This window comes from Capsicum annuum, unplaced genomic scaffold, assembly GCF_002878395.1.
Source record: "Capsicum annuum cultivar UCD-10X-F1 unplaced genomic scaffold, UCD10Xv1.1 ctg78695, whole genome shotgun sequence".
In the NCBI taxonomy this organism is placed as follows: domain Eukaryota; kingdom Viridiplantae; phylum Streptophyta; class Magnoliopsida; order Solanales; family Solanaceae; genus Capsicum; species Capsicum annuum.
Window position 1 is genome coordinate 101,474 of NW_025889208.1, and position 19,960 is coordinate 121,433.

A 19,960-nucleotide genomic window follows, 5' to 3' on the forward strand; every position below is an offset into this window, starting at 1 on the left:
CTCACTCAACACTAGTAAGAATCCTCCTAAGGTCTAAAATATCAATTCGCACCATCAAGTTGGATAAGCAGACGACCTCTGAGAAACTGAAATAGCAGCCAAGCTACCTATACTCACCGCCTTCCACTTTAAGGTGTCTGCTACCACATTCACCTTGCCCGGATGATACAAAATAGAGATGTCTTAATCCTTAAGTAACACCATACATCTATGCTGCTTAGAATTAAGCTCTCTCTGGGTCATAAGATACAGAAGACTATGTTGATCCATAAATATCACACAATGCATGCGATAAACATAATGTTTCTAAATCTTAAGCGTAAAAACTAACACCACCATCTCTAAATCATGAGTGGGGTAGTTTCGCTAATGTACCTTCAACTACCTCAATGTATAAGCAATAAATCAACCTTTCTGCATCAACACATAACCTAAATTGACACCAGAAGTATCACAATACATGAGGAATCTCTCAAGCTAAAAAAAAGAGCAAATATAGAAGTTGAAGTTAGAAGTCCCTTGAGCTTTTCAAAGCTCGACTCACACTTCTCAAACCATCAAAAAGGAACGTCCTTTTGAGTCAATCAAGTCATCGACACTTTAATAGTAGAAAAATTCTCAAGGAACCGTGTATAATAATCGGCCAAACCAATGAAGCTAAGAACCTCAGATGGAGATGTAGGCCTTGTCCAATCACGAATAGCCTCAATCTTTGCTAGGTCTATCATAATACCATCTTTAGATACCACATGCCTAAGGAATGTCACCGACTCCAGCCAAAACTCACTTAGAGAAATTGGAAAAAAGCCTATGATCTCTTAAAGTCAGGAGCACAATTCTTAAATATTGTATATGCTTCTCTCTACTCCTCGAATACACAAGGATGTCATCAATGAACACAATCACAAAGGAATCAAAATAAGACCTGAACATGGTTCATTAAATACATAAATATGGTTGAGGTGTTGTTCAATCCAAAAGACATCACTAGGGACTTATAATGACCATACTGGGTCTTAAAGGTTTCCTTTGGGATATCCTCAGACTGAATTCTCACCTAATTGTAATCGAATCTCAAGTCAATCTTTGAGGACACCGCTGCACCTTAAAGATAGTCAAACAAATCATCAATGAGAGGCATAGAATACCGATTCTTTATAAGGAAACACACTTAGTCTAATGAAACCCTTAACAAGAATGTCCTAAAACTGTGAATTCAGATCTTTAAGCTCGGCATGAGCGATATAGTAAGGTTCCATAGAAATAGGTTGGGCGCCCAGCTCAAGATCAATAACAAACTCAATATCACGCTCAAGAGGAAGACCAAGTATGGAAAACGTCAAGATACTTATGAACTATAGAAATAGAGTCAAACGATGGACTCTCAATACTAACATCACGAATAAAAGTAAGATAAGACTTGTAAACAATCAAAATAAGTTTAATAGTGTGAATATAAGAAATAATCCTAATAGATCCCTCCCACACAATTGGGGGTATGTGGGGCACAGCTAAGGTAACGTTCTAGGCAAAATAATCCAAGATTGAATGATAGTTGGATAACCAATCCATGCCTATAATCACATCAAAATACACCATATCTAACATAATAAGATAAGTTTGAGCATGAAACTCTCAAACAATCACAACATATGATTTATAAACTCGATCAACTACTAAGGAATCACCCACGAGAGTAGATACACAAAATAACACAGATAAGGAATCCCAAGATAACTCTAACCATGGGGCATAATAAGTATACATATAAGAATAAGTGGATCCCATATTAAATAAATCAAAATTTGATTGATGTCACACCAAGATTGTACCTGTGATAACAATATTCAAAGTCTCAGCCTCGGGTTTAGAAGGTATGGCATATCACTAACCACTCCCACCACCTAGTTGGGCTACTAATCAATCTCCAGTCCTACCTTTCTAAGAACCTCCATGATCACTTTTGGGACCACCTCAATGACTATTTATACCACTTCTATTCGGGGGGTGGAACTGCCCAAATTGGTAGAATATTATAAGATGAAGGAACCATCACCCCGTGATTGGGGCACTCTCTCAATAAATGGCCATAATCCTCAAAACCATAATATGCCCAGTCGTTGCACTGAAACCAGAATATTTGGATGACCAGGAATAACCACCATACCTACAATAACTAAAAGACGAACCCTTTAAAGGTTGATCACTACTCTGGCCAGGATGATCAGTATAACTAGACTGGCCCCTATCAGTAATCTAAAGTGTGGCCTAAATAGGCCTACTAGACTGGCCCTGATACTGATATAGCTAATGCAAAGGATACTTATCCTGAGAACCACTATATCTAAATAGTGAGGCACTATGGCTCCCACTGAAACTACCCTAATATTGCAGCCTCTTATCATTGTCCCCTTGGGCCTCATAATGTATCTCCTCCATAACCTAAGTATGATCAGAAACCTCAAAAAAAGACCTACCCACAACAACTAACTCTATGTAGACATGCAAAAAGAAAGTCTTAATCCCCGAACAGAAAAATGAAACCTCTTATACTCAGTAGTTAAAAGAGAAGTATCATGCCTATACAACTCATAAAATTGAGCCTCATACTCTACAACAGTCATGGAGCTCGGCTCTAACCTCAAGAACTGGTCTCTCAAACAATCCCCAAGACTACGAGGCATATACTTCTCTAAGAAGATCTCAGAGAACTGAGTCTATGTCAATAAGGGATATCCAAAAGGAGTGACATAAATATGACCTCTCCACTAATGTCGAGTTGCCAATTGAAAAGTCGTATAATCCATACCACGAGTCTCAACTAGGTATCCTCACAAGCAATCAAGAACTCATAAGCATCCTCACCCGGTGCACCAAAAAACATAGGTAGAGCCAATATAAAAAATCTACCCAATATTTTTTTCTCCTCAAAAGACATAGAAGGTTGGACAACTACTGACTGAGAAACCACCGATGTAGGAGAACCTCAACTCTAGGAGTCCCAGCTATAGGTTGCTTTCTCGCCTCAATACCACTCTAATCCATATATTTTGCATCATTAGATGGTGCACCACCAACCAAACCCAAGAGCTAAACCAATGCATCCCTAACCACTGATAAGAAATAAACCCCAATAGAGCCCTCAGACTTGAGATCCTCATCTTATATAGCAGTCATATGTCCTAACCATCTGTGAAAGAATGAAACCAAAGGAATCTTTAGAAAGAAACTCAAACTCTTAGCACGAAATAAGTAAAAGAAGTGAAGAACTCCTAAGAATATCCTATAGCCTCCCACTGTTAAGAAATGAACGTCATCATTCCTTTCTGTGAGACTCAACTAGACACTTGCTCTTGTACTAACAATACTGGTGAACCTAGCACTCTAATACAAATTTGTCACTATCCAATTTACGAGTCATAATGGCACCTACTTTACCTCACCAGTAGGTAAACCAAACCATATCCCAAAGCATAAGCAATAGGCTAATTTGGTGGAAAAAGGCATAAAAGCCAGAACTTTGCAAGTAAAGACTTACAATAATAATAAAACAATATTAATAGTCTAAAAGATAGATAAAACATCAATAACTATCCCATGACCTAGTAGTGTCGGTACAAGAGCTACTAGAAAAGGAACATAAGTACTGAAATAGTCAAATACAAATCCGTCTCAAATAGTGGAAGATTATACATAGATAATAGAATTAAAAAGGGGAAACTCCAACTCTGAGAGATCACCCTATCTTTAAAATCAACTCAGCACAATCGTCACATTAGCGATAGTCACTAGTCCTCGAATCTGCACCAAAAAGGTACAAAAGTATAGTGTGAGTACCAAAACTATGGGTAATCAGTAGGCATCATCAGCTGACTGAGTTAAATCATGATATAAATACGACAAAGATGCAAGATAAATAAGCTAAAGCAAGGTAAAAGGGCAAACCTGAAAATAAGATCCAACACTATAAATAAATAATCAAAATAGATATAATATGAAAAAAAAAAAGCATAATTAATACAACAAGAATGGCTCCCATAAGCCAGTAAGTGCAAAAAAACAAACCAATGTGGCCCCTATAATCCCAGAGGGCACAATCAAAAGATACTAAATAACTGAAGTTTCATAAATTTAACGAATACCAAGCCATAACTATAAACCTATCCATACTGTATCATATCATGAATAAACTCTCAATGTAGGACTCGTATCGAAACTCAATGGCATCATCATCATTATCATCATTTGTTGGACTTGAATTGAAATTCATGTTATCAATATCATCGTAAATTGCCAAACTTGAATTGAAACTCACTATCAGTAAAGCAACGGATTTGGCCTAAAATTGGCACCAACTCCCAAGTACCAAACTATCATAGTCATTATGTATCTAATTTCCTTAAACCCAAAAATAAGCATTTCAAAGGATATAACATGTGTGTATAAGTCTACAAGAGCTAAAATGAATTTTGGCCTAAGGTGGACCGGAGGATCCCACTTTAATCCTTGAGATATGCTCTAAGGCAAATTCTGTCTCGAGCTAGGCTAAAGTATATAGATGTTAAATAAGCCACAATTATCCCTAAGATAGAAATTCTACCTAAATCATGAGAAACTGAATTAATTTTGCCTAAATTACGATTCCTTAACAAACTAAACAACCCAAATAATACTAACTATACCAATCATACCTCCAATACCTAAATCCCATCTCCTCACTAGCATAATATCACAATTATACAATGAATTATCTCAATCTATGAAGAGGGTAAGCCTAGTCTACCTAGAAGTTGAAGAAAAGCTCAAAGAATTCGCTAAACTATCAATTTTCCTTTTCAAAAAGCTTCAGCAAGATGTCACGCTATCAAAATCATAGTATACTTATCAAAAAAAGATTGGTACCCATATTGAACTTTTGTGCTTTGGATAAAAAATCATGTAAAAATATCATGTGGGGCCAATTTATGGAATCGCACTTTTAAAATCGGCAACACGTCCCTCTATGATCAAGGAACATTTACCCTTAAGAATGGGTGAATTTCCATCTCAAATGGTATGACAATCAACACACCAATATTCTCGGGATTTGGGGAAATTATGAGGATTTAGTCTATGAAATTGATGGAAACTTATCAAAAATTCATAGAAGAAATGCGTTACTCGAGCTTCTTAACACTCCAAAATCACCTGCTAATAGTTCCCCCAAGTTTCACACTTTTTAGGGTATTACACTCTTGGAAATGGGCAAAAAATGGAAAAAAGGGGATAAGTGGAGAATTTATAAGGTTCCTAGATGTCCAAGTGTCGCTTAAGCAGACAGTGGGTTGCTTAAACGATCATCGTTTAAGTGGCCAAGTGTTGGTTTAGCGATATTGGCTAAGTCTGCGCACTATCACTTAAGAGACAATTGGTAGCTTAAGTTGTCATCGGTTAATCATCAAAGGCATCTCTTAAGAGGTACCTTCTGGGCAAGCTAGGTTGCTTAAGCAATCGGTCGGCCACTTAAGCAAATGCACCAGCACCAACTAAGACTTAAAATTATTTTGAGTCTTAAATGACCCCTTGAAATTCATTTAAAATCCCATAATACGCAAACAAACTATGCCACCTTACCAAATTTGATATTTCGAACTCAATGGTACAATCAAAGTTTCCATCTGAGGTTGTTTTGATGAAAAGTAGGTCTCACACCCATGTGCAAGTTTTCTTAACTTTTGATCGATATCCCAATATGAGTTTGGAAGCTCTGGGACTCGAACCAAGGGTCTGTCTAGATCTTTTGGAACTATCAAAATTGGAATATCAGGTCGATTGACTGAATTTTTGCTCGGTAGCCAATTTTAACTAGTAAAGACTTTAAAATAGGGAATTAGCTCTAAAAATCAAACGAACTGCCCAATAACCAAAATGTCAGTTTTAACAAGTCATAAATGACTTAGGGCAGCTATGGGAAAGCTCTAAATGGCAAAAATAAGAAAAAATACAGAAAATGACCTAGAGGGTCATTACACCTGCAATCATATACATTTACATTTAATCAAATTTGGTTATCAAGTTCATCCCAATATGATCATAATTGAACTTTCAAAATATATGAATGAATGTATGAATGCAAGATATGCACATCATCACTTTATCTTCTCGTTCTCATCAACATCAACATTATCTCATCAATATCATAATGATTACAAACCTCATGAACATCATGAGTTATATTTCAACATCATCACTATCACCATCAACTCAACCATATCAGTATGAATAAATATGTAATGCAGTCAATAACTATGAGTAATGCTCAAAAGACATCATGACATTTAATTCACATATAAGCATAGAGTCAAGCAAGTCGAATTCCTACAATAAACTGTAACCTACCTCCAATCTTTGCTTAAAGTCACCTTAAGCCACACCTTTTTCTTTTTCTCTTGTTTAACTTATTCTTGATCTATAACAACAAGAACACATGCCCATTTCAATAATTCATCCTCTTTTAACTACTATGGATTAATATTCACTGATTTAAACCATAAACTTGTCTTATTATATCATCTTAGGGCTTTCTATTGTTTAAAACTCATGAATCCTATTTGAATTCACATAAACAATCATAATTATATACACAATACTATTTTCTAACACCTTAGAATTATTATTTATTGATTTTTTGCTTATTCCCAACATTTTTATCCCAATTTCATAAACTAGGAATAAACTCCAAATTCAACCATGAGTTTGTCTATAATGATTTTTCTAGGGTTATAAGAAGTAACTTCAAGTCTAAGATGTAATAGTTTACTCCAAGGATGAAAAATTCCAAATTTCCTTGAGAAATTAATTTCTCTAGAGCTCCCTTGTGTTTTATAAAAAAATACAAAATAAAGAATATTTTAGATTTTTAAAACTATCAAATTCTGTATATTACCACTGGAGAGACTAACTCACCCTTGCAGCAGTTTGTGCCTTAAGATAGAGGTCCTCTACAATGGTACCTTTTTCCATTGCAGCAATATCGATGCAACAACTAATTTTTTTGATGCAATGGTTTACGATAAGAACTCATGACCTCTCTTTAGCTATGCTCATTTATAACATATTTTATGAATTATGACATTGCGAACCAACTCCTCCATGATAATAACTATAGCAGGAGTTCTATAACTTTATTTCTGGTGTTGGAAGTTACTGCAGCTCCTAAAACTTATTCTCTATCTAATTATCACATCAAACACCACTACCAACCATCACACTACTGTCAGATTTTATTTGACTAACACACCCTCTAAAATAGTCCAATGCTAGATTAGCATTGAATTTCTCAAAAAACGACTAAGGAAAGACTAAGTAAATTTTGTCCCCTCTTTCAATGTAACGACAATTTGAATCGTTACAAAGGGTTCTTATAGTTTTTTCTTGAAAAATAGTATTGGTGATTTAGTGTATGTTAAGACAGGTAACATTGGTGTTACAACCAACGTAGAATTAAAGATGAAAGTTATTCTAGAGCCCATAAAGTATTGTGTGACTAATGAGGTAAGAAAAGTAATCCTCGGATTCTCTACTAATGGTTAATATTATAAATGATATGTAGAAAGTTCCATGGTAACTAGCAGAGTATGTTGATGATATTTAAACAAGCATTAACAAAGTTTGAGGTGACTACTTAACATATTTATAGGAAGGTAATAAATTGGTCAGCTACATAGCTGGAGCTACTGGCAACATTAATATACAAATATTCACTTTATTTCAGTAATTACTAGTGACAAGAAAAAAAATCATAAATATTGAAAAGTCACAAATTCCATCATTAAACTAAGAACTAGAAGTCCAAATCATAAAATGCCTCCCAAAAGGAATAATGAAAGGAGGAATAAGGACCAGCCTATACCACCACTTTTCAGGAAGACCCTCTGAACGAATATGTCTCCCATGCCGAATTCAGGGCTGCTTTCACAGTTTTGGCCAAGTCTAGGCTACTCAAATTAACCAGCAGGCTGTTGTCCCAGCCAATCCAGTACTGAATATAACAGCTGTTAGGATCTGTGACTCTACTTGGATGAATCCTCTAATGTTCTCCGAATCCAAGTTTGAGAAAGATCCATAAGAGTTTCTTGATTGTGTGCAGAAAATAACTGATACATGGGTGTCACTTCCAACAAGAGTGTTGACTTAGTTTCTTACCAATTTCAAGGGGTATCATACACCTAGGTTAAGTAATAAAATGAGAATAGAGGTGTCGATGCAAGGCCTGTAGAGTAGGATGAGTTTGCCACTGCTTTCCTGGATAGGTTCTTCTAATTCGAATTAAGGGAGGACAAGATACAAGATTTTATCAATCTAAAGTAGGATAACATAAGTGTGAAAGAGTATTCACTCAAGTTCACCCATCTAGCAAGGTATGCTTAGCTATAGTGGCCGGTGCTAGGGCCAGAATGAGTAAGTTTATGTTGGGAGTTTCTAAAGATGTAGTCAAAGAGTGCAGAACAATTATGTTGATTAAGTAGATGGATCTTTCTAGGCTGATGGTTCAAGCTCATCAAATTAAGGAAGAGAAGCTCAAAGAAAAGGAAAGGGAGAATAAAAGGGCCAGAATTGGTAGTTTTAACTTTTCTCAGCAAAGATCTGATGGTGGAAATCATTCTCAGTGCCGCCAAAAATCAGCAGCCCCAGCTCTATCTTTGATAGTACTTCAGCGCCTAAGTTCTATCCAGATACTCATGATAGAGTGCCAGGCTTTAAGTCCCAAGGTAGCATGAATAGTGGTCACAAAAACCCAGTTTGCAAAAGGCGTGGTAAGAATAATAAGAATGAGTGTATGGCTAGCAGTGATGCATGTTTTGGGTGTGGAAAGATAGGCCACAAGATAAGTGATTGCCCAGCAGGTATGTGGAAGGGCAGGAATGATCGTCAATATGGCCAGACTAGTTCTTCAGCAACACCAACAAGTCACCCTACTCGGCAGGGTACTACTTATAGTGCAACCAATGGAAAGCGCCAGAATTGACTCTATGCCCTTCAGACTAGATAGGATCAGGAGAGTTTTTCTGATGTGGTTATTAGTACGTTACAAGTCTTCCACCTTTATGTTTATGCATTATTAGATTTCGGATCCACACTGTCTTTTGTGACTCCTTCCATTGTTGTAGACTTCGGCATCAACCTAAAAAGTCTTGCAGAACCTTTTTTAGTATCTACCCCAGTTGGTAATTCTATCCAATCTAGGAGGGTATACAGAAATTATCCGATCACAGTATCTCATAAAATCACGTCAGTTGATCTTGTAGAATTATATATGATCAATTTTGATTTCATCCTTGGCATGGATTAGATCCACTCTTGCTATGACTTATTTGACTATAGAAATAGGATAGTTTAGTTTCAATCACCTAATGATCCAATATTAGAATGGAGGGGTACTACCTCAGTCCCTGTAAGCAGATTTATCTAATTCCTTAAGGCGAGGAAAATAATTTCCATGGGGAGTATCTATCATATCGCCTAAGTCAAGGATTCAAGTTCTGAAATCTCAAGTCTTGAGTTAGATCCATTAGCGAATGAGTTTTCAGAGGTATTCCCTGAATATCTTCTCGGAGTTTCTCTCGGGAGAAAAGTTGACTTCGGAATAGACCTCCTCCCAAGTACCCAACCTATCTCAATTATACCTTCCAGAATGGCTCCAACTGAGCTTAAAGAATTGATAGAACAGTTGAAAGATCTCTTAGATAAGGGATTCATTAGTCCTAGTATTTCATCGTGGGCTGCCCCAGTACTTTTCGTGCGTAAGAAGGATTGTTCTCTGAGAATGTGCATCGACTATCATCAATTGAACAAAGTCACAATTAAGAATAAGAATCCTCTCCCCAGTATTTATGACTTATTCTACCAACTTCAAGGTGAAAACTATTTCTCTAAGTAAAGCCTCAAATCCAGTTATCATCAGCTTAGAGTCAGAGAACATGACATTCCAAAGACAGCCTTCAGAACTTGGTATGGTCACGTCAAATTTATAGTTATGTATTTTAGATTAATGAATGCTCCTACAGCTTTTATGGAACAGAGTGTTCAAGCAATATCTGGACATATTCATCACAGTTTTCATAGATGATATTCTCACCTACTCTTGTAGTAAAGGTGATCATGAAGACCACCTGAGATTGTTTTGTAGACCCTTAAAGATCATTAATTATTCGCTAATTTTAGTAAGTGTGAATTCTGGTTGAGATCAGTAGATGTCCTTGGTCACATCATTTCTAGTGATGGTATTTGAGTTGATCCCCAAAAGATCAAAGCAGTAAGAAACTGGCCCAAACCCATCTCTTCATTAGATATTCGAAGTTTCTTGTATTTATTTGGTTACTATAGATGGTTTGTTGAGGGGTTTTCTTCTATTAATTCTCTCATGTCTCGACTAACTCAGAAAAAATTCAAGTTTCAATGGTTAGATTCTTGTGAAAAGAGTTTTTAGTAGTTAAAGACTCGACTCACTTCTGCTCCAGTATTGACTCTACCAGAGGGTTCAGATGGGTTTGTAGTTTATTGTGATGCTTCCAGAGTTGGTCTTGGTTGTGTGTTGTTGCAGCAAGGTAAGATCATAGTCTATGCCTTTATACAACTTAAACCCCATGAGAAGAATTACCTAACTTATGATATCGAGTTGGCAGTGGTTGTCTTTGACATAAATATTTGGAGGCATTGCCTCTATGGTGTTCATGTTGATGTGTTTATAGATCAAAAGAATTTATAGTATGTGTTTACGCAGAAAGACCTAAATCTTCGTCAGAGAATGTGGATTGAATTGTTGAAAGACTATGATATGAGTGTATTGTATCACCTGAGTAAGGCAAATTTTGTGGTTAATGCCTTTAGTAGACTGTCTATGGGAAGCGTTGCCCATGTTGAGGATGATAAGAAAGAGTTTGTTCACTAGGTTTATCAGCTAGCTAGATTAGGTGTTCGGTTGGTTGATTTGGCCAAAGGTAGTGGGTTCAGAATAGCTCAGAATCTTCTTTAGTTTTTGAGGTAAAGAAAAAGCAAGACAGAGATCCTATTCTTGTTAAGTTAAAAAAAATAGTTTGAGATCAGAAGGTTGAGATTTTCTCCCAAGTGAGAGATGGTGTGCTTTGTTGTCAGGGCAGGTTATGTGTTTTGAATGTGGCTGATTTAATACAGTGAATTTTAGCATAAGAGTATGGTTTTTGATATTCTAATCATCAAAGAGCCACTAATATGTACCAAAATTTATGAGAAGTCTACTGGTGGAATGGTATGAAGAACGATATAACAAAGTTCATGGCTAAGTGTCTCAATTATAAGCAGGCCAAGGTTGAGCGCTGGATACCTAGTGGTACACTTCAAGAGTTCACCATTCCCACTTAGAAGTGGGAAGTGGTGAATAGAGATTTTGTTATAGTGTTACCACATACGCATCGTCATCATGATTTTATTTGGGTCATTATGGATAGAATGACCAAGTCAGCCCATTTTTTACCAGTTCATACCTTGTATTTAGCTGAGGATCATGCTAGACTCTATCTCAGGAAGTTGGTAAGGTTACATGGATTCCCTTAACCATCAATTCAGATAGAGGTACCCAGTTTACCTCCCATTTTTAGAAGGCTTTTCAAAAGGGTCTTGGTACTTTAAGTTCATCTCAGTACAGCTTTACACAGAGACGGATGGCCAGGCAGAGATTCAGACCCTGGAAGACATGTTGAGGTCTTATGTTATTAACTTGAAGGGTAATTGGGATAATCACTTAACTTTTATTGAGTTTGCCTACAATAACAACTATCACTCCAGTATTCAGATGTCTCCGTCTGAGGCTCTTTATGGTAGGAGGAGTAGATCTCCTATTAATTGGTTTGAGGTAGGTAAGGCTGCTTTGTTGGGTCCAGATTCAGTATTTGAGGTAATGGAAAAAGTTCAGTTGATTTGAGAAAGGCTGAAGATAGACCAAAGCCATCAGAAATCTTATACAAATATGAGGAGAAGGGAACTTGAATTTGAAGTTGGTGATTTTATGTATTTGAAAATTTTGCCCATGAAAGGGGTGAAGAGATTCGATAAGAAGGGGAAGCTTAATCCCCATTATGTTGGCCCATATAGGATTTTGATCCATTTTGGAAAGCTAGCCTATGAGTTAGAGTTGCCTACAGAGTTAGCATCAGTACATCTGGTGTTCCACATCTCTTTACTAAAGAAATACATTGGTGATCCAGCTTCAGTCATTCTGTTAAAGAGTATGGGTGTGGAAGATAGTCTCTCCTATGAGGAAGTCCCAGTTGAAATTCTTAGCCACCAGATTCATAGGTTGAGGAATAAAGAGGTCGCCTTAGTAAAGGTTTTATGGAGAAATCAGTCCGTTAAGGGAGCTACTCAGGAAGTAAAAGGCGATATGCGAGCCAAGTACCTATCTCTTCTCTATGAATTTAGGTTCAGCTTAAGGTAACGATTTCCTTAAAGTAATCCTCTCGCATTCTATCTTAGCTATTCATCCATTCTTATGTCATAGCATGCATTCATGAATTCAATTCAGTCCATACATCATGTTTTTAGATTTAGTTATTTAATCATGATTCAACTCATAAGTACTCAGTGCATGATCTCAGTCTTCCTAGTACTCCAATTCAGCTAGTTTTATTTGAGGACGAATGATCTCAAAAGGTAGATATTATAATACACCTAATTTTCGAACTTTGGACCTCCTAAAATATAGGCCATGGAGTTATATTTCCAACACTTCAAGTCTCGCCTTAATCCAATGTCACGACAAAAAGTTATGAAAAATTTTGTTAAAGGCCCGAATACACTGTCATGACTACAACTCAGGATATGAGTCGTATCCACTCATGGCGAGTCATCACGAGTGAGTCGTAGTCACTTCAATGAAGGACCCTCAGCTATAGCCAGTGACCACGAATCCTCCCTACGACCCGTAATTACTAGTTGCGAGTCATATGAAGGGATTCATAGACACAACAGTGTGCTACCCAAGAACCCCCTCCAGTGGTTACGAGTCCAGCATGAAACTTGTAGTGAGACATTATGAGTCGTATAATGGACTCATAGCCTGACTAATAAGGAATTCATGAACCAAGTTTTAGACTATGATTCCACCCAACGAGTCGTAAGGTGTGGAATCATAGTCAAGATAGTAAAGGACCTAAACTTAGAGTCCCAGCCTACGATTTCGACTACATTTTGTAACCAAACGTGATGAATCGTAGGATGAATCGTGACGACTTGGAACCCAGTTTCCTACATAATTTTTCAATGGCTTTTATGTCTTTTCCCACTCTCCTAAAAGCCAAACCCGTGTCATTTTGTCTTTCCAAGAGATGGTATAAAAGACCCAAAGCCCCAATTCATAACATAATCATCAATTCCACCCAAGATAAATCAAAGAGGTGATTCATTTCTTCCTCAAGAGCAAACTAGAGTTTAACAAGAACAAGATCAACTCTTAGGAATTCACCAGAGCTTTTACTTCAGGCATATGGGATATTCATTAGTGGGTCCCTTCCACCCATTAAGTCCCAAGAAAACTCTCCAATCTTTCAAGTGTAAAACTCTTTCCTCTTTTATAAGTTTCTAAGTTAACCATGAATATTATGAATCTCCTCTCAATTGTTTTGATTCTAAACCATGAAATTATGTTCCCTCATGATAATTGTGTTTCCATATCATTGATAATGCAAATGTCTGCATCATGATTAGTTATGTAAATATGGGATGTTATTCATGATTTTTTCATACCATGGATTGTTCAATATTTGCCAAGATTATCTTGCAATAGATATAGTATTGGTGGGTTATGAACACCCGATATCTAAATATTCACGCGTCACAGTTTTCAGGTTAAAAGACATCCATACCATGCTTGTACCATCAAATTCATAGCATTAGCATAATGAGCACTTGTTAGAATCATATCATGTTAAATAAAAAATAATACCAGTGTCATTCAGTTAGGAGTAATACTTGATACCGAGTGAATGCAAAGATGGAGGTTCTCATTAGTAACAATTCCTAAGTTTCAGATCTACGGTGCCACCATATATTTTGAGGGGTTCCCCGTCAGTAGACGCATGACACCCTCGTCCTTCGGGACATCAAATTAGTGGATCTACGCCAACCAGTGTTAGTACCTTTAGCAAGGAACTAACACTCATCCAACTGGGGTTACTAGTTGGACCTCGGTTTTTCTTAGATTGGGGTGTGTCAGTTGTAGTTAGCTTCCACAGTCTCAGTTCAGAGTATTTAGATTGTACCATTTCAGGTTTGCATGACCAATTGTCCAGTCTATCAGTTATTCCGTTAATCAATTTTACAGATTATTTTAGCACATGCTTTACTTGATCTTGCATTCGATTTACACGTTCATGCATTCATGTTCAGTATCATTATATATGTATATATATCAGCTAGTCATTATCTCTCATATCAGTACATTCAAAGTACTGATCGCATACTCTCTTTTGCGTTATGTTGTCTTATAACATAGATTCGGACGTTCAGTTTCCCAATCGTACTTAGGCAGTTCTTTTAATACTTTTCATTACAGTCAGTTGGAGTTAGTTGGGGATTTGTCCCATCAACTCCTTATGTTAGAGGCTTTCAAATAGTCAGACTTAATTTCAGTTTTATCAGATGTACAAAATACATTGAGTACTATTTCCGTATTATATCTTATTAGTTTTCCCCAGTTAAGCTTCCACATATTATGTTATTTTTTTATTATCTTCAGTGTTCACAACAGGTACCAGATCATGTGTTAACTTGGGATCACTTATGACTCTAAGCACCATGTTACGGCTAGGGGTAGTCTCGGGTCGTGACAATTGTGAACACCAGATGGCTACCTCCTTCGACTTCATCCAATAAAAACAACCCATTCTCCTGAAGATCAGCATCAAGTCAGTACAGAAAATGAAAACAAAGATAGAACATAAAATGGAGGAATCTTTACCTTGGTCAAGTGATACATTTTGTGTGTGAAGATAAGCAGGAACAAAGCATCAGGAATCGGAGAACACCCAATCCACAGAAGAAAGAGGCGAAGAGTTTGGTTCCAACGATAGCTAGGAGGCAACATAGATGATAAGATAGTGAGCTCAAAATGGGGAAAGGCAGACACTTCTATAGATAGGTCAACTATGGAAAGCGGGTTATGCTTTTGTCAATTTTTCAGATTTTTTCTATTTTTTGCTATTGTGCCTTGGGTTAGACTGTTTTTTTCCCTATTTTTTGCTTATAATTAATAAATGGCCTAATCAGACACCAAAAATTAATCTTAAAAGATTATATCGTAAGATTTTCATTAAAATGTTGGCGTTGTTGATATTCTTAGTTCATAAGTGTACATTATTGTTTCAGTTACTATTAGAATTCATTCAACTAAAATATGTTAACTAGAAAATATGACTTTTTCTAATCTAAACAAGATAGAAAATTTCACATACAAACTTTTTGAGGGCCTGTTTATGAAATTTGGCTTTAGACTCCTAATCTTGTCAAGCCGATCTTGATGAGCTTAGATCTCCATATATTATAATATGTCATGATATTGAATATGTAGCATGAGCTTCAACATTCGTATATTGTAATAAGTCATGTTATTGAATATGTAGCATGGGCTTGGACCTTCATATGTTGTGAACCAGATCTAACAAATGTGGACTTATTCCATTCGTAAATCTACCTTTTGAGCCCCACTTGGCATGCAATATATGAGAAACCTAAAAACTTGAATAGTGTGCAAAATATGATAATTTACTAAATTGAAATGTTCTTTCATATTTCCAATCGTTAAGGAAAAACAATGATAGGAGGGTTCACACGCAATGACCGATGCAGCTCTTTGGCCACAAGCACATGTATTTTCAACAGGAAGCATAGATATACATGTGAAAACCTACCAAAATTTTACACAATTAAGTACAATGAGTTCAACGCTAATAACTCAAGTTAGATCAGCCTATGTTAAAATGAGCTTGAAGTAAGCGGGAGCCTCTTTTGAAGCTAAAGCAGATCACCTGTTGAGAATGAAGTCATGCTCCATGTCCGCCTTTTCACAAAAAATGGAGAGATGAATTGATATATTTATTGAATCCTTCGGGACTGATAGGGCTCAAACCCGCACTTCCTTCGAAGATTGCAAAGAACGCACTGCTTAATATTAAAGGTCTTAACATGACCATTACAACTCCGGCGATGACAACAGGATGCATGTCATCACATAGTTTCATATGCAACTCTCTTCCTCTCCCTTGCACAACTCTTCTCTAACTGCCTAACACATTTATACTACCTACATGATTATATGTCATACAACTGGTTGCTCAATCTCACATTTCCAAATTTTACACTGGTAGAGAAACATCCAAATCTATCGGCTGGTTCACTGTGTGACGGTACATAAATTTGTTATGCTATGTTCAACTAGATTATAAGTCAAAAATAACTACCCTATCAATCTAAAATGTTTCCAGCCTACCTTGATTTCCAGTCCAGAATCGCAGAAAGCAGTGCGTAATTTGGTAGAAGGTTCTTATGAGCTAATGGAAGGTTCGTCATTGGTGATACATTGTTCTCTTTTATCCATGTTTCTATTGCCTTCCTGTCGTAAGTATACCCATCAGCTGCTACACAAGGTTCCTCCATTATGCTCTGCGACAAAAAGAACCAACCGTGCCTTAGAAATGTAGATGAGAAACTTAGTCTGTAGTACGTAACAATTGATTCTTTGGTACTATTTTGTGCCCACATCAAACATGCATCATTATCACATTGTAAGAGTTATTTAAAGCAAAGAATGGCACACCTTGAGTAAAGGACACAAATAGTAGTTAGGAGGAGGAGGCTGGGCAGGCGAGGCAGAATCTCGAGCCTTATCAGCAACTTCTTTCAATTTCTCCAACGCAGGGAGAATTTCATCTTTCAAATCGGGCCTGTCTCTTCGACAAAGCTCTGTGCATTTAAGGGCTAGAATAGCTAGTTCTTTGGTCTCTTCTAATGGCCATTTACCAGCCTCTGGATCTAGTACCTTAGTCAGATTATCATTATCCGTTGCTGTTTCAACAATGTGGGGAAGTCCCATTGCTGCTTTTGCTGTTAGCAACTGCAAGAGAACCATCCCAAATGCATAAATGTCCGATGTTGGAGAGATTAATCCGGTCCTTTGGTACTCAGGATCTATGTAGCACAGTGTTCCCACAGGACCTGTATCTTTGTAAATGGTGGATAACATAGCATCTGAATTTATCATGGTTGAGAGGCCAACATCACCAATTTTACTGACAAAATTACGATCAAGCAATATGTTTGCAGGCTTTAGATCACGATGAATAATTGGATCTGGTTTGGAGCTGTGAAGAAAGGCAAGGGCAGAGGCCACTTCCCATGCAATTCGATATCTATCAAACCATGGAATTGGAGGTGTGTCATGTTTCCTAAGAAGCCTCTCCTCCAAGCTACCATTCTCCATGAACTCATACACTAAGCAACCACGATCGGGGCACACACCAAGAAGGATTAGCAAGTGTGGATGACTTATTTTGCTCAATATTTCCAGCTGAAACAACAAAAGAGCAGATCCTGAGAATTCTAGAATAGAGGGTACTAATATTGGTAGGTAACCTTGGTACAATGGTCTTTATGACCAGACAAGTGTCACAGTTTCTTTTGAAACTCAAGCTAACTCAATTTGGTCATTCTTTCATTCATTAACTTGTCATACCTCTCGTTGATACTGCTTCGTTAGGTGAGATCCCTCAGAGTGAAGAACTTTGACAGCGACTGTAGTATGATGCAAGCTGCACTTATAAACAGTTCCGTATGCCCCCGTACCAATTTTAAGATTTTCAGAGAAAGAAGAGGTGGAAGATACAATTTCTTCCCAACTGAATTCTTGGTACTGATGTGCCTGACCCATCAAGGCATGCTCAAGCTTCTCTTTTTCTTTTGCCTCACGCAAGGCTAGTAGTTCTGCTTCTTTTCTTTGTGCAGCCTCTCTTTCAGCACAGTCCTTCACATAATCAGCTTCTTTTTTTGCAGCTTCGTACTTCTCATTCTCTTTTCGGGCTAACTCTTTTACTTCCTCCTCCTTTAGACAAATTTCCCTAAGTTTAATGTCTTCCTCCAACCGGCGCTTTTGCAGCTCATTTATCTGTTTGCGTGCAGGTTTATAACCAATATACAATATGAATCAGACATAAAAGGATGAATAATAAAAGTCATTGTTGCCGAAGCATACCTTTCTAGAAGCTTCGATTACTTCAGTTTGTGCAACTGCATACATTCCTCGAGTATTTCTTAATTCAGTTCTTAGCTTCTCCAGCTCAAAATTGATGTCCGCCTGCATTAGAAGATTGAACAGTGTTAAAAATCTAGGATGTGCACTAGATTGTCTTTGACAGGTCCAGAATTAAGAAAAAAAACAGGAAGCCTTCCTGATGTAAGTGAAATGAAATCACAAGTCATCATCAGTTGTTTTTTATCAGAACTTTGAGCTATGCACATTTGATGAGTAATGAACATAACAAACTGAGGCAGAATATACCTCAAATCTCGATGATGAATTTGTTGGAGCCCCTGAAATTGAAGCTTGATCATCTGCCGTTGTATAGTTGTTTGTTACCAAGCTCCTAAAACTAGAAGCAAGGTCATCTCCATCAGTAAGAAATGTTCCTTGGGGACAAGAACTGGCATCATCCTCACCGTCATCAAAATCAAGAGAATACTTTTTATGGTGGACTGGTACATTTGAACTTGCTCTTCTATGTGGAAAGTTCTGATTAATAAGTGAAAGAGCTCGAAATCTTTGCATTGGCAGTGAAGGAGAATGGAAGTGACTGTATGAAGTACTTGAGTCTGGTTCCGACCTTTCTGAAAAGCAGAATACAGATAAATTGTTCAGTCCAAGAAATGATGCACTTACGTATAGAAAAATGTCCCAGTAATTGTGTTCTCTCAAGAAAATGGGATTTATCATTAGAAAATAGCTAAATATGAAAACACTAACAAAAAGATTAAATCAATAGACAATGCATAACAAAAGAAAGATTCGAATCTGAAAAACCAGTCGCTATATGTACGACTTTGTTTCAAAGTATACTTCCATGCTACCTTGGTTCAAATAGCAATGCAAAGTTCTACTCATAAGACACCAGGAACTACTAAAGAATCTCCATAGTGTGCTCAAATAGAAGATCCAAGATTTATAAAGCTTTTAAATGTTTTGACGGAAACAGGGTGAATGAAGAATAAATTTTGTAGGAGAGTGAATTAGATGAAGATCCTAAGAATGAAGTTATGATTCTTATTAGTCGGGATGGTTAATTATAGATAGTGAACCATCACCAATATTCCTTTTTAATGAATAGAAATACTGTTGGTTTTTTAAAAAAAGAAATGGGGTAGCGAAAAAGGGTGGATTGAAATCTTTCAATAGCTTTCAATGAGTTTATTGAGCATTGAGGGCCTTTAAACAGCCAACATAAAACAAAAATCAGCATAATTTGAATTTCAAAACAATCTAAAATATCTCAACAACTAAAACAACCTAATTTAAAATTTAAAATTCAAACTCATCTTAATTCTAAACAACTTATTAACTAAAATTTACTGCAGTAACTAAATCAATTTTCAACACTCCTCCTTTGGTTTAGTTACTGCAATTTAAAAAAGTTGTTCCTTCTCAATTTCTGCTTCCGCAAATTGTACTCACTACTAAAAAATGCCCAAAAAGCGACGCAAAAAAAAGGTACGAACTGTGTCGCTTTAAAAACCAACGAGAAAAGCGACGTTGGCCGTCCCTTTTTTAGTTTAAATTTAATTTTTAGTTATTTTTTATTAAAATTGACGGCCAACGTCGTAATATCTGTCGCCTTTTTTCGCGGATTACTGCGCCAACTAATTAAAAAATATTTTATAATTTTTTTTAATAAATGCGACGGAT

At 36.7% G+C, this 19,960-nt stretch overlaps 1 protein-coding gene across 2 annotated transcripts in view; it reads right to left on the reverse strand.

Annotated features, from left to right (window-relative positions):
- Window positions 1-15,773: 15,773 nt before the first annotated feature.
- LOC124894959 (U-box domain-containing protein 35-like) overlaps window positions 15,774-19,960 on the reverse strand; it is a 30,371-nt gene continuing 26,184 nt past the window's right edge. For both annotated transcript variants that reach the window (XM_047405449.1, XM_047405448.1), the window contains exons 6-10: window positions 18,563-18,888; window positions 18,257-18,358; window positions 17,741-18,169; window positions 16,826-17,575; window positions 15,774-16,671 (exon numbers count right to left, since the gene is read on the reverse strand). In XM_047405449.1, coding sequence (XP_047261405.1) covers window positions 16,495-16,671; window positions 16,826-17,575; window positions 17,741-18,169; window positions 18,257-18,358; window positions 18,563-18,888 — 1,784 coding nt within the window. In that variant the 3' untranslated portion in view covers window positions 15,774-16,494. The remainder of the gene's footprint in view (window positions 16,672-16,825; window positions 17,576-17,740; window positions 18,170-18,256; window positions 18,359-18,562; window positions 18,889-19,960) is intronic.